The 23,679-nt window shown below is 37.4% G+C and overlaps 1 protein-coding gene across 1 annotated transcript in view; it reads right to left on the bottom strand.

Annotated features, from left to right (window-relative positions):
* Positions 1 to 749: 749 nt before the first annotated feature.
* RASSF6 (Ras association domain family member 6) overlaps positions 750 to 23,679 on the bottom strand; it is a 44,173-nt gene continuing 21,243 nt past the window's right edge. The window contains exons 2-10 of the mRNA XM_010594143.3: positions 21,016 to 21,094; positions 15,881 to 16,023; positions 10,345 to 10,442; positions 7,222 to 7,406; positions 6,033 to 6,134; positions 5,641 to 5,692; positions 1,366 to 1,484; positions 1,169 to 1,266; positions 750 to 1,069 (exon numbers count right to left, since the gene is read on the bottom strand). Of these exons, the coding sequence (XP_010592445.2) occupies positions 994 to 1,069; positions 1,169 to 1,266; positions 1,366 to 1,484; positions 5,641 to 5,692; positions 6,033 to 6,134; positions 7,222 to 7,406; positions 10,345 to 10,442; positions 15,881 to 16,023; positions 21,016 to 21,094 (952 nt within the window). The 3' untranslated portion in view covers positions 750 to 993. The remainder of the gene's footprint in view (positions 1,070 to 1,168; positions 1,267 to 1,365; positions 1,485 to 5,640; positions 5,693 to 6,032; positions 6,135 to 7,221; positions 7,407 to 10,344; positions 10,443 to 15,880; positions 16,024 to 21,015; positions 21,095 to 23,679) is intronic.

Genomic DNA, 23,679 nt, shown 5'->3' with positions numbered 1-23,679 from the left:
AAACAAAAAAACCAGTTGCCTTTGAGTCATTTCCAACTCATGGTAAACCCGTGCGTCCCTGGGTAGCACAAACGGTTAAGTGCCCAACTACTAACCCAAAGATTGGTGGTTCAAACCCACTCAGAGACCCTTCAGAAGAAAGGCCTGGTGATCTGCTTCTGAAAGGTCACAGGCTTGAAAACCCTATAGAGCAGTTCTACTCTACAATGCATGACGTTGCCATGAGTACCATCCTAGCTGATAAAATATGTTAAGTATCTGTGGTTCATTTGTTTGGCAAAATAAAAATAAAGAAAAATAGTTCATCTGACATTAAAAAAAAAAAAAAGCCTAAGAATACTTTTGAACCTAATCAGTAGAAGAGACAAAAAAAACAGAGGACTCAGGGTTGAGAAAATTGCAATTTAGATTTCTTAACAAAGTCCATATTTTCCTTCCCAAAGGACATATCTCTCTCTGATGTTACAGACAGCCAGAAATCATCTTCCCATGTCAAGATAGTCCTAGATTGTATGAAAATGGCAGAATTCTCAAAGAGCTTAAAACACGCCTTCTTGGTGTAGTAATGTGCTTCTTTTTTATTTTGAGAACTGGTACCTTTTACTTCTGAGTCATTTCTGAGAGTTGGTTGATGGTATTTCAGTTCTCTTGAGAGTTCTAGCTAAAAGGAGATTAAACTGCATGATGTCTGAAAATGCCATTTAAATTCAAGTTCATTGGATATTTTACTATAAAAGGTATTTGGAATACACAGTATTCAAGCTTATTTCAGTTACTGAAACTAAATTCAAGCTCATTTTAGTCCATCTGTGAACTCTAGTTAACCTCATCACTTCAGAGAGAGACAAGCTTTTTGGACTTTCAGTTTTCTACAGATTCAACTTTAGATATATATTTGCATGAATGCCGAATTCAGGTATAGCATTTATGCACTCATCAAAGTAACAGCTCTCTAACTTTGTTGAAGTGTTTTAGCAATAGTGGCCTGTAAAGCTAAACTGTCGTCTCTGTTCTTACTACCCGTTTACTTTTAAGATATTTCAGTATAATAGCCTTTTCTGTAGTGAATCTGAAAATAAGGAGAGAAAAAAATATTAAAAATTGAGCACACTGTGTGCCTTTGAACCTATTAAAGACCGACACCCAAAATGCTTTACTCTTGGCTTACTTTGTTATTGTTCTTTGAATCTCTCTTTTCTCTTCTTCATTTATTCTTTGAAGAATGGATTCCAAGATAGAAAAATGAAAGTTAATATACTGAGCCACCTGAGAAGGAAAAAAGAAAAAAGAGGAAGAAAGCGTTTATGTTGGAGATGCTGATTCAGAAGGGAAACAGAGACAGATTCTGGGTTGTGGTGTCCATACATCACTGCTAATTTCTTCCACATCTTTATCCATGAGGAAAATGCGAGCATGCTCTTTGGAAGGTCCCTGAAGGAGCCTCTGCAGTAGAGGAATATCTGTCTCCTTTAGCCGTCTCCGCTCTGCAAATGAACACAAGAGTTAACCGCAGGCAGGAGTTCATGATAGAGGAAAAAGAGAATGACAGTTTGCCCATTCCTCTCTTTCTATAGCTCACATTGAAATGAACAGGACCTGAAAAGAACACATACAAGGAGACGCTCACTCAGAATGACAAATTGAAATGAAAATTTTTCAATGAACTAAAAATGGCATTCTTTCTTTTGCTCTTTGCCTTTGGTTAGGTTGTTTAGACAAATGTGCATCCCATTTATGGCTTTTCTCAAGCAACATGCCTCAAAATATATATATATATATTTCCAAAAAACCAAACCAGTTGCCTTGAAGTCTGTTTTGACTCCTGGTGGTCCCATGTGTGCGGAATAGAACTGCATTTCATGGAGTTGTCAAGGGTGTAAACTTTTGGAAGCAGATCGCCAGGGCTTTCTTCTGAGGTGCCTCTGCGTGGTTTTGAACCGGCAACCTCCCCAGTAGTAATTGAGCACTTAACCACTTGCACAGCTCAGAGACTGACTTTCTCTCTCTGTAAGTATATATAGCGAAACCTGCGAGAACCAGAACTTGACGGGACTGCATTGTGTTTCCAGGTCTTACAAGTTTTCCACATTTGACAGGATGCAGTCTTACTCCTATCAAACTTTTCCATCACTCATTTTAGTGGAAAATATTTGTGTTTTCCTTCTCTGACAGCTTTCCACCTTACACAGGTTCCCACTTTCAAAAGTTTTACTATATATATATATAATTTTATACATAGATATATAATTTTATATATATATATTTTTTTTTTCATTCATTCAAATACTTATTATTTCCCAGTTCAGTTAATGTAATTCCATTTTCCTGTTGTTCAGGTCCTAAACCTTATAATTATCCTCAATTTCTCCTTTCTTTTTCACCCCACACCTATCCTTGGCTTCTCCTTAAACACACATTCAGAATGTTTTTGCGATCAGGAGTCAGTATTTTGATTATCTTATTCCTCTGCGGGCACCATCCATTCAGCTATAAAAAATGACACAGAGAAAGAAAATACCCTCCAATTTAGTATTTTCCAAGAACTTCAAACTTCAAAAAAAGTTATAATATAAATACTCCTACTAAGAGCTCAGCTGCTAACCAAAAGTTCAGCAGTTCAAAATCTATCAGCCGCTCCATGGAAACCCTATGGGGTAGTTCTACACTGTCCTGTAGGGTCACTATGAGTCTGAACCGATTCAACAGCACCTAACAACAACAACCTCAAAAGTATTTGTAGCTTTTTGTTAAAGCAATTTCACATCTGTGATTTTATTTTTATTAGAATAAAACATGAACAGAACACAATCTCCTATATCCATCTTTTCATCTTCTCTCCCATGCCCTTCCTGCCTTCAGCAAATATTTATTGAGTACCACAATACTGGGGAAGCTGGCACAACTTGACCAAGGCAAGGTCATGGAAGCTCCATAGACACATCCAAACTCCCTGAGGGGCCTAATTACTGGGCTGAGGGCTGTGGGGACCATGGTCTTGGGGAACATCTAGCTCAACTGGCATAACATAGTTTATAAAGAAAATGTTCTCCATTCTACTTTGGTGAGTAGCATCTGGGGTCTTAAAAGCTTGTGAGCAGCCATCTAAGATATCCACTGATCTCACCCTGTCAGAAGCGAGGGAGTATGAAGAAAACCAAAGAGACAAGGGAAAGATTAGTCCAAAGGACTAATGGACCATAACTACCACGGCCTCCATCAGACTGAGTCCAACACAAGTAGATGGTGCTCGGCTACACCACTGACTGCTCTGACAGAGGCCACCACAGAGGGTCCTGGACAGAGGTGGAGAAAAACATAGAACAAATTCTAACTCACAGAAAAAGACCAGACTCAGTGGCCTGACAAAGACTTGAGAAACGCCAAAAGTATAGCCCCAGACACCCTTTTAGCTCAGTAATGAAGTCACTCCTGAGGTTCACCCTTGAGCCAAAGATTAGATAGGCCCATAAAACAAAACGAGACTAAAAGGGCACACCAGGCCTGGGGCAAGGACTAGAAGGCAAGAGGGCACAAGAAAGTGGATAAGAGGGAACCCAAGGTTGAGAAGGGAGAGTGTTGGCATGTCATGAGGTGGGTAACCAATGTCACAAAACAATGTGTGTACTAATTGTTCGATGAGAAGCCAGTTTGTTCTGTAAACCTTCATCTAAAGTACAATTAAAAAAAAAGAAAAACAATTTATTGACTAGCAACTATGTGCTAGACTCTCTTCTCTGGGCAGGGGACATAACAGAACAAAGCAGACTAAAATCCCTTCCCTCATGGACCTTACATTCTGAAGGTGGGAGACAGAAGACAAGGAAAGTAAGGAAGAAAGCATGTCATGTTAGTGATAAGAAAAATAAAGCAAGGGAGGGGTGTAGGAAGCATGTGTATGTGTGAATATGTTTGTGCAGGAAAGAAGTTTGCAGGTATTGATAGAATTGCCAGCAAGGCCTCATATTTGAACGAAGACATGAAGGAGATGAGGAACCCCGAACCATGAGGCTATCTGGGGGAGTGTGCTCCATACAGAGGCACAAGTAAAAAGGCCCTAAGCTGGCACATGCCTGCTGATATAAATCTAAGTTATTCCATTTAATATCTGTATAATCATTTCTTCAATCATTTCCCTATGAGGGGTAATTTTTTCTTTAGCTTTTTGTCATTATAAATTGTGCTATAATAAACAAGCTTTGCACCTAAATCTCTTGGTGCTGGTGCTTTTATTTTGTGGAATAGAGTTTCATGAATGGGCTCACAGGGTGAAAGCATAGGTATACTGTAAATTTTAATAAGTATGGCTAGAATGATTTCCAAAAAGCAAAGACAGTCATATTATCATCAGTGTTACATGAAAATGCTTTTACCCTTATCCATGCCAGCCACAGGTAGACTTACTCTAAAACGTTTTGCCAAGCTAGTAAGCGCGAGGTAATGTTGCACTGTGGCTTGAACTTGAATGTTTCCGACTACCAGTGAGTTCAAAGTTTTCCCCAAAATATTTACTGGTTATATTAATTTTTTTTCTTTGAATTGCTTTTCATACTTTTTTTCTATTTTTATTTGATTGGTTGTCTCTTTGTTATCATTTTGCAAGAGCTCTTTGAAATTGTAGGTATTAATCTTTTATCTGATATACATTAAAAATATTCTTCCTAATTTACTGTTTATATCTTTTTCATTAAAAAATTTAAATTTTTATGCAGCCCAATATTTATACCTTTTATAGTATACCTTTTAGTTTTCTTGTCCTCAACAATATATATATTTTCCTCTTGAAAATTCCCTTAGAATTAAAAAAAGAAATGTATATGTATGTACTTGTATTTAAGCTTTCAGCTCTTAAGGCCTTTAATTTTACATGTGTTTGGAGGTACAACTTTTATTTTCTTACAATGCTCTAGCATCAAAATTTATTATTTTATTCTTTTCAATTTCTGCCTTGAACATTCTGACACTTTAAGTATAGCCTGGGTTTTTTCTATGAAATTTTTTATTTTTGAGGTTTTCAAAAATGTGTTTCAACACTGCCTTAGGTTTTCTTTCATCTCTCTGCTACTTGTGAGTTCTTTTACCCCCGTCCACCAAACTCTGCATATGCCTCTCAACTGGGCAGGAGGTAACACACCATGTGTCAGATCCTGTGCTCAGAAAGAGGTCAAAACGAGGTCAAAAAGAAATGCCAGTCAGGATAGCTCCAGTAAAAGCCAGAGTGAGAAGGGAAAGCCAAAAAGAAAAATATACAGAGGTGAATAGCCATGAGAATCCTCAACATATCCCCAAGAGTTGTGATCCCCATTCAGACAATCCAATGTCTGACCTAGAAGCAAACATTTTGGTATTACAAAGTCTTTGAGGATATCCTATTCTTAGGTTGTCTTATTCTGAAATTCTGGAGTATAAATAATCTTCTAAAACACACATATGCATATGTGCACACACTACCTCCCTCTCTCCCTCCTTTCCTTTTCCTTTTTCTTTCCCCTTTCTGTCCTCCCTCCCTCCCTCTCTCCTCCCTTCCTCCCTTCCTTCCACAGCATGAGGTACATTGGTCTTCTGCCTTCCCTATGGCCTGAAAACTACAACATATTGGAGTCATGTGAGAAGAGTGAGTTTTAAATTACCAAGCTTTCTTACCTCCCGTTGAAAAAATAATATAAAGAGCAAAGTCCTGGGGACTATTTTCAATCTGTTAAAAGAAAAAATATATAAACAAACAAGGCTTCTTTGTTGTCATATGATCTTATCTAAACTAACTAGATTCAATTTATGTATTTGCTTCTTAGCTTCCATTTTTCATTTTCAGACAATAAATCAGAGTTCTCTAATTCTCTGGGAATAATACTATTTTTTCTAGGCACAGTTACTAAAAGCAGCTATATATAAGAAAGAATCCTTCAGAACAGAACAGCCAATTAAGATGGACTTTATATGTTCTTAAGCCTTTTTCCAAAGAGTGTGTTTAGAAAAGTGTCTAAAGTTAAATTATATACAAGACATTTATAGTTAAGTTTAGTGATAAAGATTACCTTGAATTTTTGGAGAAGTTGCTTTATCACTTCCTCAGTTCTCATGTTACTGTTTATTCTGACTTTAGTTTCTGATTCATAGGCTGGAGTGAAAATTGATGTCTACAAAAAAAAGAAAAAGAATTGTCATGTAAGTCCTTAAAATTATATTAACTAATAATAGTCAATGTTTTGAACCTGGCCTTCTCATGTGCCATTCTTTGTCTTGTAGATACATCACTTCAATCTCTGTCTCCATCTTCACATGGCTCCCTTCTGTCTGTGTCTCCGTGTCCAAATTTTCCTCTTATAAGGACACCAACCACAGTTGATCAAGGCTTACCGTAACTAGTTACATCAGTAAAAAACTCTATTTCCCCAAATAAGATCACATTCACAGGTTTCATGTGGACATGAATTTTTCGGAGATACTACCCAGGGAGGCCTGGTGGCATAGTGGTTAAGAGCTACAGCTGCTAAACAAAAATGTTGGCAGTTTGAATCCATCAGCCATTCCTTGGAAACCGTGTAGGGCAGTTCTACTCTGCCCTATAGTGTTGCTGTGAGTTGGACTTGACGGCAATGGGTTTGGTTTTTGGTTTTTATTCAGCCCAGTACAGATGGGTTCACTCATCACGTTGGTTAACCACCTGGGTTCTGGAGTCAGACAAACCTGAGTTCAAGTTCAGAGTTGCCACTTAAAAGCAGTATATCTAAGACAAATTACTTAACCTCTGTGAACTTCAATTAATTCATTTTTAAAGTGGAGAAAACAATGGTATCTACTTCGAAAGGTTGTTTTAATGATTAATGAGATAATTAATTAAAAACCAACTTAAAACAGTTTAATATCTGGTACATAGGGAGTGCCCAATAATTGTTAGATATACTACTACTATTATTATTTGGGAGTCTTTGGGTGGCACAGTTAATGCACTCCCTCGGATGCTCACGGAGAGGCTGGTGGTTCAAGTCCACCCAGAGGAGCCTCAGAAAAAAGGCCTGGTGATCTACTTCAGAAAAATCAGCCACTGAAAACTCTATGGGGCACAGTTCTACTCTGATGCACATGGGTTCGCCATGAGTTGGAATCAACACAAGGCAACATATTATTGTTATTATTACTATTTTTAATTGTAAATTGAATTGAGTGGAATTCTTAGTTCGAGACAACACTATTTTAAACTGAATTTATGGAAATGTAACTCACCTCATAGTTATAGACGTGTCCGTTAATAGAGGCCCTATGGTTCTGTCTGTCTTTTCTGTCCATTGGTGGAGGCCTTATCCTTTTTCTTACAAGGGTTGCTTCACTCATGGTTCTGTAGAGCAGTGGGGATTCCAGCTCTTCAACTGCGTGAGGCTTCAGGGTGCTGCTGTGATAAGATAAATAATCTGGGAAGAATAAAGATTATAAGCCCATGTCATTTAGCTCTCCACCTCTTCACATCCTGGGTGTATTTGTATATGTTTGCATTAATTTTAGCAATATTGTTCTTTCCTGGCTGTTTAAAAGCATTATAGTCCACTGCTTAGGTACATATTTGTATATTAAATGATGTCTGTGGCTATTCCTGGTAAATTCTTGCAATGAATTTTGTATCAAAGGAAATTATCATATGACTGGAGTTGGAGTTACTTTCAGTTTTTTTTTTTTTTTTGGTGGCTTGATGCATTATATGGAAATTCAGGATGTTATAGCTGGGAGATTTCTTTAAAGTGTTAAAAAGCAAAGGTGTCACTTTAAGGACTAAGGTGCACCTGACCCAAGCCATGGTGTTTTCAGTGTCCTCATACGCATGTGAAAGCTGAACAATGAATAAGGAAGACCAAAAAAGAATTGAATTATGGTGTTGGTGAAGAATATTGAATGTACCATGGACTGCCAGAAGAACCAACAAATCTGTTTTGGAAGAAGTATATCCAGAATGTTCATTAGAACTGAGGATGGCGAGACTTCATCTCACATACTTTGGACATGTTATCAGGAAGGATCAGTTCCTAGAGAAGGACATCATGCTTGGTAGCAGGTCAGAGAAAAAGAAGAAGGTCTTCAAGGAGATGGATTGACACAGTGGCTGCAACAATGGACTCAAACCTAACAACGATTGTGAGGGCAGTGCAACACTGGGCAATGTTTTGTTCTATTGTACATAGGGTCGCTCTAAGTCAGAACTGACTCAAAGGCACCTAACAACAACATAGCTAGAAGAAACTTAATAACCAATTCTGAGCCCATAATTAAAGTACAATGAGCTAAAGTACTTTACTATGGACGTAGTACTCATAAATGATAGATTTAGGTCTGGATCCCCATTTTTCTTTGACTCAAAGTTCACTGGATCTTTCCTAAAAAGGTGGACATTGGGCTGTATTTCCCTATAAAATTGTGAAAGATCTTTGAGAAGGTAGCTATGTTCTATAGGGAAACTTGAAGGACTTTCCCAACTTTTATAAAAGCAAATGGAAAATGATACTTTGTATTAGTGTCTAATAGTAACATATTACAGAGGTGATTCACACAAATTTTTTCCAGAACATGCAAGAAATATGACATAAACAACTTTTTTTCCTAATCGTCCACTATTTCATTGTTCTTTTTCATTTGCCCATGTATACCCAACAATGATCTATAGTCGACTAGTCTTAATTAGGTTTTTGAGTTAGTCCAATTTCTCTAGAAAATTTTGGAATGTACGATTGTAGTGTAGCATTGGACTTACCTATCTATTAGGTGGGCAGAGGGTGTTTAAATGGAACTGGGCTGAGCTATAATATATTCTAAGCTGAAGAGGCAGATGATTTCAAATCTGTTTTCTGTTCCTTTGCCTACTTGTAGTTAGCATCTTTGCTAATTTCTTCAACTAAGCATGTTAGTATCTAAGAACAGGACCATCTGTTGGCATTTTTGTTCTGTTTCACTTTGGGCTTTTAAATAAGTACCTATTATTATGATTAGAGTATCATCTAATTTTTTTTTTTTTATCATCAAATAGATATGAGATCCTTCATTTTTCTCTGACACTGGTGATTATCTGATTTTGATGTGTTAGAATAGAAGTAGATTTTTATGGTGTCTTTGATGCCAAGATATTGGGTCTCCCTGGGATTCAAAGGGCTAGTTGGAAGGGGCTGTATATAACATGATTCCAAGAACCCACAAGTTAAGATAAGGAACCCCTAGAGGAAGAGGATGTTTGTTATAGGATGTGGTTTGCTATGGAGAAAGCAGAGGAGCCCAAACTGTGAAGGACTTGGAAAAAAATAATAACTAAAATTTGGAAGTTGTTGGTAAGCTCTTGAAGATAATTCTAGCATATTATCCTGTTTAGTCTGAATCTGGCTTGGTTATATCACCATCGCTGGAAAATAAACCCCACCCCTAGCCTCAGTCATCAGTTCGTCCTTAGATCTCGAAATAACTCTACATGTAATGGAGAATTACATATAAAATACAAAGTCTCATGCCTGATACACAGCAGAGTCTCATTAAATGACACCTATCAATATCATTATTATTATCAATGTATCTTAATCATTATTATGATGACTAATGTTAATTTGAAGCCATGGTTGCTCAGTGGCTAAGAGCTCAGCTGTTAACCCAAAAGATAGGCAGTTTGAATCCACCAGCTGCTCCTTGGAAACCCTATGGGGAACTTCTACTCTGTCCTGTAGGGCCGCTGTGAGTCAGAATCAGCTTTATGGCAACAGGTTTTTTTTTTTTTATTATTGTTATATTTCACATGAATTAGCAGTTTTCATTGGTTTGGCAAGCTTGATATTAGCCCACTTGATGTTCAAGCAAATTTATTTTTATCTTTTTAAAATAAATGTTTCAAATGACTCCATGAAATATAAATAGTGACTCCAGCATATCTGCCTCTTTGAAAGGGACAATGTTATGTAAATACTCATTAGTTAGATAAAATATTCAGTTCCTAAAAAAATGTAGGATTAGGTCCGAGGTGATTGGTCTAACATAAAAAGCTACTGAGTATAATAAATAACCTTAATAGTTGTAGAAAATATTGAACAATTTTAGGTACACACACTTTATTCAAACCATTACCTCTCCTAACCTAATACATATAAATGATGAGCTGTAATTTTTAAAAGTCATCATTTATGTAGCAAAGTCAGGTTCTTAAATATCATATGAGCACTGCAGTGACTTAGATTAGTATGCTGTAAGAGACTTTAAATGTATATACATAAAACAATAGTTCACTGAAGAGTGGCGTATAAACTTAAATTTCAGAGCATTTAAAGTTTTGTTTTATATTGGTTAAAAAGAAAAAAAAAAAACCTGCCCTACTAATAAGATACTGACCTTCCTCAGGGTCCTTCACTACAGTCACAGGATTCTGGGTCCTGTCCAGCTCACTAATACGATAAAGATCATCAAATTCTCCCCAGCGTGTCATTCCCCTGAAAAGTGAAAAGTCATGTAAGTGACATCAGTTCCATTTGTAGTGAGGTCTATGATGGTTTTCAGATTTACCATAATAATAGGAGTAATAATAATAGTATTTCTTGGGTCTCTGTAGTTAGGCATTTTATACAAAGCTAATAACAATTTTGTGATATTATTAAAATTGTATTTATACCAGAGGGGTCACCATGTGTTTTAAATATTTCCTATGCTTTTTTTTTATGCTTTTATTGAGTATGTCTTGACATCTTACTGCAAAAATTCAGTTACACACTGAAACACAAGGTTATATAGATCGTATAAAACTTATGTGCAAATGGAATTAGTAGAAACCAACATAATCCATTTTTATAAAAGTATCTCACAATGTTCTTAGAGAGTTTAGGTATAAAAGTGTAGATTCTCCAAACATGTATTGAGTATCTATTGTATTCGAAGCATAGTTTAGGTAGGATCCCATCGACCCATTGCCGTCAAGTCGATTCTGACTCACAGAGACCCTATAGGACAGAATAGAACTGCCCCATACGATTTCCAAGGAGTAGCTGGTGGATTCAAACTGCCGACATTTTGGTTAGCAGCCTAACACTTAACCACTGCACTACCAGGGCTTTGTTTGTTTAGGTAGAGTAGATCTAAAATGGTAAGATGCTGTGCCTCTCTTTAAGGCTCTTGATTGCTGTGAATAATGCAATTTACAGAGGAGACAAATATATGAGAAACTGTTGGAAAATTATGATTCCAGACAGGATACTAGCAATTAGCAATGCATTCTAGTGCCCAGAAAAATAAAACTGGGCAACTGCTTATTTTTTACAGTGGGGCAAACACTTATTTTATTTACTGGCCATACAAAAGTTACTTTTCTTCTCCATGCCTCCGTGTCCTCATCTGTAAAATGGGGATGATAATTGTACAGGGTAGGACAGAGTTGTGAGGGTTAAATGAATTAATTTGTGTTAAAATCCTTAAAACAGTGCCCAGTCCATAGCAATCACTCAACATATGTTTAAAATTATCATGACCATCCTCATCCTCATCTTCATCCTCCTCATCATAATCACCATCATCTAGAGCTGCTTCACGATGGATCAGGAACCATTAGGAAGCCAAGGCATTCGTGGATCCTTGTAGGTAGACACTGTCATTTATGGAATCAATCTTTATTGTCCTACTAAGGATCTTTTCCACAATAGCTGTTGCCCTTATGACCAAAAAATACTTGTTAATACTAACAGGGGTGAATATGAATAAACATGATCCTTTCTTTCCTTGACCTTTGACTTCTTTTGAAGTCTTTTTTTTTTTTTTTACAACTAGTGTATCATTTGAGCCACACAATAACCTTATGAGGTAGATAAGGAAATCCTATTATATTTGCTAACTAATTTTCTTTCCAGCAATCTCTACTATCCCGGATATAGCCAGTCAAAACAAATGTCATAAATGTCATACAGGTAGTGAATCTAATGCAAAGAAGAGCTATTCAGATTCTGACTCAGAATCTAGTTACTCTTATAGTAAATACAATTATTCATTTTCTCCAGTCTTTAGTTGATTAATAAACAAAAGGGGACAGATAAGATTATCAAGGGAGGGTTGCCAGTGGAAGAGAGGGAATACCAATGAAAAGAAGAAAGTAAAAAGGCAAAGCAAATTCTTGATGATCCTGGAAGACTTCACGCCTGTCCTCCCCACAAATAAAGGGCAAACATGGCTCAATATATGCGGTGCTGGGTCCCCTTTCCTCCTTGCCACCCACAGCAGAAAACACCAGTTTCCAGGCCTGGTTTTGTCAGAGTTTTCAAAAGAAAACGGGTTAGAACTTTATGTGATATCAGATAGTTTAACTGGCCCAAACAGGGCTATTTGCATTGCTTTGACACTTCAGGATTTATATTATTTGCAAATTTAAATGGTGGGGAAGTCTTCTAATGAGTTGAAAAATATAAAGTAGGTAGAAAATTTGACTGACGAAGAGAATGTAGTCATTTGCCTGCCTGTATTGTAAGAAAGAAAGAAAAAAAACCACACTACTAATGTTATTTAACTGTACACCTGTCCAGTTTCTGCTCTTTATGTCATTATGCCATGACTTGTCTGAAGTATGTCAAAGCTGACTTTGAAAAGACATTAAAAACAGAAATGAAAAATGGTGCAAGCAAACATAACCTCAATGAAGTTTTTTTTTTTTTAATGAATTTTTTTTCCGAAAGAAAACACTTGGACCAGATATGAGAGATCAAAGTACTTTCCATAGAATAATTTCAATAAAGCATCACAGGTGGTCACAGCTCAAACAAACTTATTTTTAAGCTTCTACCACTCCCATTAAGCTGACACTTCTGAGCGTGACTCATTTCAAACATAATTGAAAGAAGCTAGCAAGACAAGACTGATAATTCTCTGAAATGGTAAACTAACAGCCTTTCCTACAGCTGAGTATACAGCTTCCACTACTTTTATTCTACCTGCTGGAGATATAAAATCTGTGATCCTGTGAGAAGATGAGTGGAAGTTCTGGCCACAGAAACCCAGTATGGGAAAGGGAACTTGGGACAAGTCATATAGAGTGAGGGAATAGTCAGTTTCTCTACATGATTGAATTTGAAGCTCAGAATTTAAATGAAAGTCACCTTAAGGGCGGCAGCCAGAGTGAGGGTGCCTAGGACTGGGTGAAAACAAAGAATAGTCCCTAGGATTGGACTAAAACAAAGAATAGCTCCTTAGGTGGCTGCGCACCCCATTAGAGAATAAGAGGCCAGGGAAAACCCATTCCAAATTATGAGCTGGCTGCATTTGGTATACTTGGCTAATTAAGCAGAACTAAATCTAATCTTACTCTTGTGTATATGTGTGTGAGTTTGTGTGTATGTGAGGAATGAAGTTTTGTTCTACCAATTCTAACCCTCCAGAAATATCTGATCCATGTCAAGTATGCACTCAAATGTTCCCAGTAAGTCTTATTACTATAGTAAAGGGCAAACTGATGTTCTCTGGGTAGCTCTTTCTCAACTTAAAACAAAAGGATCTAATTCCTATTTGCCGCACAGCAATGGTCTGGTAAATACTGAAAAATGCAAATGGATTCTATCCAAGTCAAACCAAACCAGTTGCCATCAAGTTAACTCTGACCCATGGTGACCCCATGTGTACCAGAATAGAACTGTACTCCATAAGGTTTTCAATGGCTGATTTTTCAGAAGCAAATCACCAGATGAGTCTTCTAAAGTGCCTCTGGGTAGACTTCAGCCTCCAACCTTTTGGTTAGCAGTTAAGCACGTTAATGTTTGCATCATCCAGGGACTGGCAATGCAGAAGGTTCTTTATGATGATATTATTTTACAATATGACATAGTATATAGAGAGGCATCTATATTATCTTGTTCACCTGGACTTTTGAAATGCCTCCATAATATCAGAATTTCTAGGGACAAGTCTTTTGAATTTGAGAAATTAAAAAATAACTTGGGAGAGCCATTCAAAATAATGATGGCTTAATGTGCTAATAACAGCACCCTACTTCACCTACTTGGTGTCTTTCTTTACTTATCAAGTTTTCAGAAGTCAAATAATTAAAATGCATCAGAGGGAACTTGATGCTCAGAGAATGTTGCAATGAGTTCTTAGGTCATATAAAGAATGGTGGCTAATTTTGTGAGCTCATATTCTATACAGTGTTCTAAAAGCAGAGCCCACAGGTAATTTTTTCCTTTTAAATGATGCCCCCTAGTCATTTAGAATCATCAGCCCCTTTCTGAGGTGAGGGGTACAGGGCATCATCAGACTGCCTAAGACCCTGGTCTCCCTTCTGCTCTTCCACAAGCAACTGACTCCATGCACAAAGGCAATCCTTAACTTGCATAGGGGGCTAGTCAGAAGTGGTAGATCAAGAGACAGAGTTCTCACACCAAAGAAGAGGTAATTTAGCCACAGGCCTCTGACAGCTCCACTTGTTATTAATTTTGAGTCCCTTCGTTGTGCCAGGTATACTGGACACAAAGATGCATAAGGCATGCCCCCTACCATCAAGGAGATCACTGTCTAGTGGGGAAAAAGAATTGCATAACTATACAATTAATTGCACTCTCTGGAAGTGATATATAAAAGTTTTCACGTACCTAGTACAAACTGAGGGGTTCAGAAAAGCCCTTCTGGAGATATTACCTGACCCAAGTTAAACCAGCATGGAGAAGTAGGTAGACTTCCAGGCAAAGAGTCATGAAGGTAAGGAACTGCATGACATGTGCCAGGAACTACAAAATTTTTGGTATTACTGGAGCATAATATTTGAGAAACATTATGATTTGCCAAGGTACAAGCCATGGTGTTTTCTCTAAAGGAAAAGCAAGACTTATCTCAAGGTGGTATCTGGTCTCCCTTGGTTGTGGCCAAAGATTAAACTGGGAAATTGTCCTGTAGTTCTCTCTCCAGCCTCTCCTCTGCTACTCAAACCCATGTCATCATGAATAGGCAAATGGATGGTATGAGGGAAAAGGTTGCTATGAGTTGGAAAGTCAAGGATTAAAAAAGGGGAGGAGAAAGGAAGGAAACAAAGAAGAAAGGAAGAAAAAAACCGTTATAAGGATGTGTTTTACTAGAAATATTCATTAATTTTCCTGAAAATTATAAGAGTAATAAAAAAATCAGCTTGACTTGCATATGCAAAGTACAGTTGTGTAAAGCCACATAGGGAAGTGTTTTGTGCATTTATTTAACTTCAAATGCACCTTGTAGTGCCCTGTTGAACAGGACCAGGACAATCAGGTGGAGCATAATTAAGTGTCCCTTCTAGAACGTGAAGTCCCTGAGTGGTGCAAATGGTTAGTGTGCTCAGCTGCTAACCAAAATGTTGGAAGTTCAAGTCCACACAGAGGCACCATAGAAGAAAGACCTGATGATCTACCCGGAAAAATCAGCCACTGGAAATCCTACAGAGCATAGCTGTACTCTGACACATGGGTCACCTGAGTCAGAGATGACTCAACGACAACTGATCTTGGTTTTCTAGAAAGCAAGGCGAGCCCTTTTTTCCAAGGATAGGAGAAATTTAAAATTTATTCCCTTTTGTGGCGATCAGGACAGGGCTAATCACATCTTACCATTACCTTTTGCCTTTTTAATGAAGAAATCGAAGTCTTCCAGAAGAGAAGCAACACAACCAAGAGGTTTCAAGCACAAGCTTTGAAGCCCAGAGACCAGAGGTCCAGTTCTACTCTTGCTACATGAGAGTTGGATATCTTGAACAAATTACTTAACCTCTCAGAGCCCTGGTCTCTGAACACCTACATCACAGAGTCGCTGGAGGATTAAATGAGATTGTGTAGAAAGAACTGTGTACTGTGTATAAAGAGCTCTCATCTTTAAGAGTACATAAAAAAACTAGGTATTAAGATCATCTTCGAAGGAATTAAAAATCTGAGAGATGGCTTACCCTTTTCGGGAAAACATGTCTGGTGACTTTATTGTAGTAAAAGAAGGGATTTGCTTCTCATCTTGTATTTTCAGCTGTATAGGCCGTTTTACTCCCCAAAAAATGTCTAGCATTCCTTCAACAATTAGTTGGCCATCTTCAGTCTAGGGGAGAAACCAATAACCCCAATTACTGTTTCTGTATTATTTATAGAAAGTAAATGTTTTAAGTGAAGATGTAAAAATTAAATCTATAAGCAATCTTGATAGATTAAAAAAAATTCCCAGAAGGAACTGTTTGGTTTCTAAATTTATCAATAAAATAATTCTATTTTACTGGAACATTCTCTTATTTTTGAAAACAGCCATCACCAGCAAAGTAAGTCATAATGGTAATGAAATGTCCACCAGGGGGCATAGTATGTTAAATTGCTTTTTGAATCCAACTAAACAGACATTTAATTCTCTAATTCTGTTGAAGTTAAAATTGTACGAGATTCGAAAACTGTATACAACTAGGAATAAGAAGAAGCTATTGAGAGACTTAGTGGCTGTTTCCTCATTTGTTCTGAACAGGAAAAATTAACTCTGTTATGCAGAACAAATAATGTATATGAAAACACAGTGTAAAATGCAAATGTTATAGAAATGTGATATTTTTCAAAAAATCAATAGAATTTGAAGAATTTCTTTTAAATTATAAATACTGTAACAAAAGCAGGAAAAGCAATACAAAGAAAGAAAAATTAACAAACATGGATTGAACACTTACACTTTGGAGAAAAAAAATATTAAGACTAAGACATAGCCCCATGGAAATTATTTTCTAGTCAGTTTTTCACTTCTAATTGTAAACATTTTACTGTTATTAAAGTAATATGTTATCATTATAGAACGTTTGGAAAATGTAGAAATAAAGAGCCATATCCCAACCATCTAAACCAAGCTACTGTTATTATGAAAAATTAATCATTAAAAAGTTAACCATTAAACAACATAAATACAATTCAATTTTTATTTAAAAGCATAATGATGAAAGCTTCAGGCTCTGAAATCAGACAGACCTGTGTTCAAACCCTGACTCTGCCACTTCCTAGCTGTGTTACAAATTCCCAAATGGCTTTAAGCCTGAACTTCCTCTTCTGAAAAACGAACATTATAATGGCTCCTAATTCTTTCGGTTTGGTATTCAATAAATGCTCAATAAATGTTATTGATTATTATTTCTCTGGCTGATAAGTCTACCTTGAAGTAACTCCTAAAACAAAGTTTTGATTTTTCCCACTTTTCAGCTTGCATCTCATGTTACTGAGAGGTCAGGTTAGTAGTTGGGAGTTTCCAACAACCAAATATAATTTCTTCTTTGAACTGGCAGTGCAGGACGCAGATCCTGAGATTTAGTTATTGATGTTTAGCATCTTTTCTTTGCATAATGAGACGTGAGTTAATCCTTTACATCAAAAACTCGCAGAATTAACTGCTCTTCTGAGGTTATCTAATATTCCAATTATTTACAGACTACATGTTTTCTCATTAGTGAATGTCAGAATATTTTCTAAAATCAGAGAACATCTCCTTAGAGAGCAACTAAATAAATTTCCCCTGGAGGCTTATTTATATGGCACAGTGGTTAAAGTGCTCATCTGCTAACAAAAAGATCAGCGGTTTGAACCCACCAGCTGCTCCACAGGAGAAAGATGTGTCAGTCTGCTTCCGTAAAGATTTATAACCTTGGAAACACTATGGGGCAGTTCTACTCTGTCCTATAGGGTCTCTATGAGTTGGAATCTACTTGGCCGCAGTGAAAATCTCTTTGTCTCAACTCTTGGATCTCTTTTTTTCTGGATCTTTGCTAATATCCTAGATGATCTCAACCAGTCTTAAAACCAGTTGCTGTAGAGTTGACTCCAACTCATCAAGACCCTATGAGTGTCAGAGTAGAGTTTTCCATAACTGAATTTTGGAAGTAGATCACCAGGCTTTTCTTTCAATGTGCTTCTGGGTGGACTTGAACCTCCAATGTTTTGGTTAGCAGCTCAGGACATTAATCTTTTCTACCACCCAAGGATTCCCAGCCAATCTTAGAGCTTTAAACAACAATCTCCAAACTAACAGCTCCCAACATTTTATCTCCAGCCCATACTTTCCCCCTAAATTCCAGCTATTGAACTGCCTAGTCGACAGCAAACTTAATAGGTTCCTAATTGAACACTAAGTCATTCTCACATAAATTTTTTCCTCTCCCAGTCTTTCCCGCCTTGGCAAATAGCACCCTCATCCTTCCAGTTGCTCAGGCTGAGAATTTTAGAGCTGCCCTTAATCTTTCCTTCATATCTAACATCCAATTCATCACCAAGTCCGGTAGCGGTCTTTCTTCAAAATATATCTATAATCTGGCCATATCTCACCACGTCCACCACCACAATTTTGGTCCAAACTGATGCCGTTGTTTGTCTGGATTATTGCAATGGTCTTCTCACTTGTCTACCTCATCCTTCCTTTGCCCTTGTATATATTCCCAGTAAAAAATGTAAGATAGACTATGTCCTTTTCTTCTCAAAACCCTCCAAGGACTCCCCATCTCATACCAAGTACAAGCCAAAATCTTTACAATGACGTTCATGACCCTACACAATCCGGCCCCTCCCCTTCTCACTTATCTCTCTGCCTGCACCATCTACTACCTTCTCATTTTCATTTGGCTCCTGTCACACTGTCCTGCTGTGCCTGAGCACCCTGGCAAGGCTCAGGACCTTTACTCAGGCTGCCACTTCTGCCTGGGATGCTTGTCCCACAGACTTCTGCATGGTTTGCTCCTTCACAACTTTCAGAGACTTTGCTCAAATGTCCCTCTTCCACCACGCCACCCCAATTCCTGAGCCGTCTTCCCTGCTTTTCTCCACAGCCCTTATAACTGACACTACGTATTTGATTCTCGTCTATTTACTAGAATGTAAGTAGTATAAAGGCAGGGTATTTTGTCTAGTTTCTTCATTGCTATCTCTTAAGCTTTTAGAATGGTGTCTGGTACGAGGTAGATAGTCAATAAATATTTGTTTAATCCATCAATCAATCAGAGACGAGGAAAGCTGCATATCATCCTTCATGGACTGCCTCTTTAACAGTGTTCATCACTGTAACTACGTCATCCACACGTCTGCAGAGTTTGAAAATGCTGGATTCTAACTTTTCTGAGCAGCAAGCAAACATTGAAAGATTTAGCATTCTGATAGCCTCACTGTGCATTTCACTTCATGCAATTTGTTAATTATATAAAACATGAATCTGTGTATTATAATAATTAATAGACACCTGCATTGTAAATTGAACACTGATTTATACAATTGGAAAGATGATGCCTCAATTTAAGTATCACAATCATATCAAAAATAAAAAAATTTCCTACAGAAAACAAACTTCTTAACATCATGAATTGTGTGGAAACTATCAAAATAAAATATGAATTGCCATTTTCCTAAATTTTGATCTTTTGCCATGTAGGGTTTTCAAACTGCTGGCCTTTTGGTTAGCAGCTTGAGCTCTTAACCACTGCATCATCAGGGCTCCTTCCTAAGTCTAAGATCTTTACGATTACATATATTAAAGTTCTAAGATACAGAATGATGTCGAAATAACTTAATATTAGGCCTGTTTCTTTAAAAAAAAAAAAAAGGAATTAGTTATATTCTCCTCCTATATATCATTACATTTAGGAAGGTAACTGAAATATCCAATTGAATTAAATCTTCTAAGTGCACTAATAAAAGCCAGGGTGTCCTTGGGTGGTACAAACGGTTAACATGCTTGTCTGCTAACTAAAAGGCTGGAGGTTTGAGTCTACCCAGAAGCACCTTGAAAGAAAGGCCTGGCAATTTACTTGTAAGCAATCACCGATTGAAAATCCAGTGGAGCACAGATATACTCTGACACATGTGGTTGCCATTAGTGAGAGTCAACTGGCCAGCAACTGGTGGTACTAGAATAAAGGCCGGAGGACTTTGTAAACTGCCTCTGTCCCAACTGAGATTCAAGCCAAGTCATGGTTGCCTGAATTCAGTGGTATGCCAGCAAGTCTGAAGATTTAAATCAGGGGTTGAAGATTTTAATGTTCCTTGGGTTCAGGAAAATTATGTGCCAGTATAAAGTCAGCTCCATTAAATATAAAACTAAATGAAGAATCTTGTGGAGAATGAGGCGTTCAAATTTAAAAAAAAAAACAAGAAATAAAGCACACATACACACAAAACCCTATGTTGGCAATAATAACAAAAAAAATAAGAACACTGAGTGAAATAAGTCAATCACAAAAGGACAATTGTATGAGACGGCTATTATAAAAACTCAGGAAAAGGCTTACATGTAGGAAGAAACAATCATTGATGGTTATGAGGGAGTGGAAGATTGGGGAGGGGAAATCATTAACAAGATAGTAGGTAAGTATTAACTCTGGTGATGGGAAAGACAGAGAACAATATAAAGTTTCACCTAAAGCACAAAAAAGAAAAAAGAAGAAAAGAAAAGAAAAAAATCTAAAGCCAGTTTAACCACTAGACTGCTGTTACACCCCTAAACGCTTTCTAGCTTCAGAACATACCTGAATTGTTTCTTTAAAAGTTTTGAATTTGTTATTATTATGACATAGTACACATTCATTGGAACCTAAGTCATCATTTTAACAACGGAATGGAAACCCACGTTACAGATATGTCATGGTTTATTTGAATGCTCTTCCGTTGGTGTAAACTTAAAATATCTTCATATTTTCTCCATTGCAAATGAGGTCACGATGAACATCCTTCTACATATATCCTGGTGCATTTTAAAGAAAATATCTAGGATAGATTTCTAATGGAGTTGCTGTTCATAAGTTATTCATACTGTGTTTTCAAAATAGAAAGCAAATATGCCACAAAAAATATTTACAAATGCTTCCTTCTTCCAAAAAATGCTTAGAAAGTCACAGATGTTCCAAGACTGTGATTTTGTGATACAGTCTAAAAACAAAAATAATATTCAAGTTAAAGGCCCTCTGTTTCTCTCAGGCCATTTGTGCCATCCGATTATGGACTTTCCTTCATCCTGACTCCCCTTCACATTTACAGCATTTTTTTTTATTTTTCTGTGACTCGAACTATGGCATTTCTTTGATGTGCTTACCTGTGCACATAAAATATGTAGATTTTTCTGGTTCCCATAAAAAATGTTATAGGTCTTCAATAAGGAATCAAGTTGTTCTCTAAAAAAAAAATGAATTCAATTACAGTCTTAGGCTTTTTAACGGTAAAAGGCAGTAATAATATTTATAGTTCATAAAGATGTGAGACAGAAATGGAATTTTTACTGTTCTGTCATTTTACCTTCATGTGGGTCATTGACAACTGAAGTATTCTTGGAAGATCACTAATAAGTAAATAAATAACCAAAGAAGGGAAAGAGACTGAAGGCAAACATGTTGAGGAAAGTATTATGTGGCAAGCGGCAGCTATGAACCCAAAATTTGGTTTCATGTTCCTTTTTTTCATCCAACATTTAACCAACCTAAATTAAGCACTTTTTATATACCCAACAATCTGCTTCCCTCTGGGAATGCAACAATGGTTAAGGAATGGTCCCTGCTCTTGAGGACCTCACTCCTTGTGGTAGGTGGACTCTGGAATGGGGAACTTTGGTACCCGCCTTGCTTCCCCCCTTCCTTCTGTGATGCCACAGCTTGAGATACTTATCTTACCTCACAGCCCCAAATACAAGCCTGTGGCAAACAGGTGCTTTCCTGTTCTTGAACTGAGTAGTTGGAATATTGCTGCATGTTAAACTTAACTCATGTGGAAGAGACATAATTTACAGATAGCAGTTCTCTTAGCTGAGCAATTGGGTTGGTCATCTAGAGTTTATCTACTTCTCTGGGAATACATTTCATCCATTTCTGTTTCTACTTACAGGATAATTTTCATTGTTTAAATAAACACTTTTTCGTTCTTAGAGAGAAATATTGTCAGGACAGTCACGGAATCACGCCCAGAATTTAGAGCCAGAAGATATTCAGATACAATCTCCTTACTGTATAATGGAGGAAACTGGTGTCCAAGGAAGTCATCTGGCTGCCTAGGCTCTGCAGATGAATACAGTCAGGATGGCCCTGCTCTACAAGCTCCCAATCCTTTCTTGGTTTTTTCCACATTACTGACTTTCATACAATATGTGTAAAGGAAAATGAATCAAGAATTACCTGATGATTCTCATAGAAACCTTAATCATGCCTTCATGTATCTAGGAAATGTCACATAATAAAACACAAAAAGCACGATTCTTGGGGTGCTGAGAAGCTGTACATTGAAATCCCCCCACCCCTCTTTGCCTCACTAGTTTCAGGGACCCACCCTTTGTATCGTTCCAGAGGGCACAAAGACACCAAGCAGTATGGCATCTTCTGGGCAATTTATAGTAACAGGCAATTATGTGCCTTTAGATGATCTATGTACTTTTTACATATTATTTCATTTAATCCTCACGTCAACTCTGTAAGATTTGTATTATGCCTAAGAAACAGATGTAGTAAGGTGTATGATCTTATCAGAGCCACACAGCTGGTAGGTAGTAGAACTGGGATCTGAATCCAGGCAGCTCAATTTCAGAAACTGTTTTCTTCACCACTACCTGTGCTGCCATCTGAGGGGAAACAGATTAGCCTCTTCCTCTGAGAGCAGAAGTTACCTATCTGTACAGTCTGTATCTGTTCAGTTTTCATTTTTCTCTTGTAAGGGATTCATAGTACTTAGGAATACCAGGTGGGAGAACTGGACTAAAAGACATCCAGGAGCTCATGGTTCCTGAGAGTTATATATTAAAAAAAAAAAAAAAGCCACACAGAATTCCTCTATTTCATTTATCTCCCTAAATCATGCTAGGGAGTTAAGTTGATGACTCCAATATCTCTAGTCCAGATTCCTCTCCTAAACTGTAGACTCCTACATCCAACCGCCTAATCTGCGGAGGCTGATAGCCATCTCAAACTTAACATGTTCAAAACTGAGCGTCTATCATCACCTCCGACCTGCTCCTCTGCAAGTTATTCCAATTTTAGGTAATGGCGGCTCTATTTTTTTAATTGCTCAGGCCAAAATTCTTTGTGTCATTCTTGATGCCTTTTTCTCTCGCACTCCCTATCTAGTTCATAAAAAAAAAAAAAACCTCCTTAATTTGACCCATTATCATGACTGCCACCATGCTCTAAGCCACCATTGTCATCTCGGTTACTGCAATAGTCTTTTAAATGCCTCCCTCCATTGTCCTTGCTGACTTGTAGTCTGTTCTCCACACAGCTGGAAGTCTTTTAGTGCAAGATCACCCTCTCCATTGCCCAAAGCTCTCCAATATCTTCCTGTTATTCAGAATAAAAGCCAACATTCTCATAATGACTTAAAAAGAGGGATGTGATCTGGCCTTCTGTTGCCTCTTTGATTTCATTTCCTCCTACTCTCTCTTTCACTTACTACACTCCAGCTCACCGGCCTCCATGATGCTCCATCAGAACACCAGGCACCCTCCTACCTCAGGGCCTTTGTACTTGTTGATCTCTCTGCCCAGAATGACCTTCCCAAGATCTTCACATTGCTAGGTAACTTATTTATTTTCTTTAATTATTTACTCAAAAGTTACCTTCTCAGGTAGTCCTCTCAACCATTCAACATAAAATTTTGCTTTACCCTGACATTTCATGTCTTCCTTTTCTTTTTTTACCTTTCCCCTAAATAATACGTATTTTACTTATATCTCTTCTCTGTCTCCTCCACTCAAATATAGGCTTCATGAGAGCAGGGATGT

This window comes from Loxodonta africana, chromosome 5, assembly GCF_030014295.1.
Source record: "Loxodonta africana isolate mLoxAfr1 chromosome 5, mLoxAfr1.hap2, whole genome shotgun sequence".
Lineage (NCBI taxonomy): Eukaryota > Metazoa > Chordata > Mammalia > Proboscidea > Elephantidae > Loxodonta > Loxodonta africana.
Note: the sequence above shows the minus strand (reverse complement) of the source record. Positions and strands in the feature narration are given on the sequence as shown.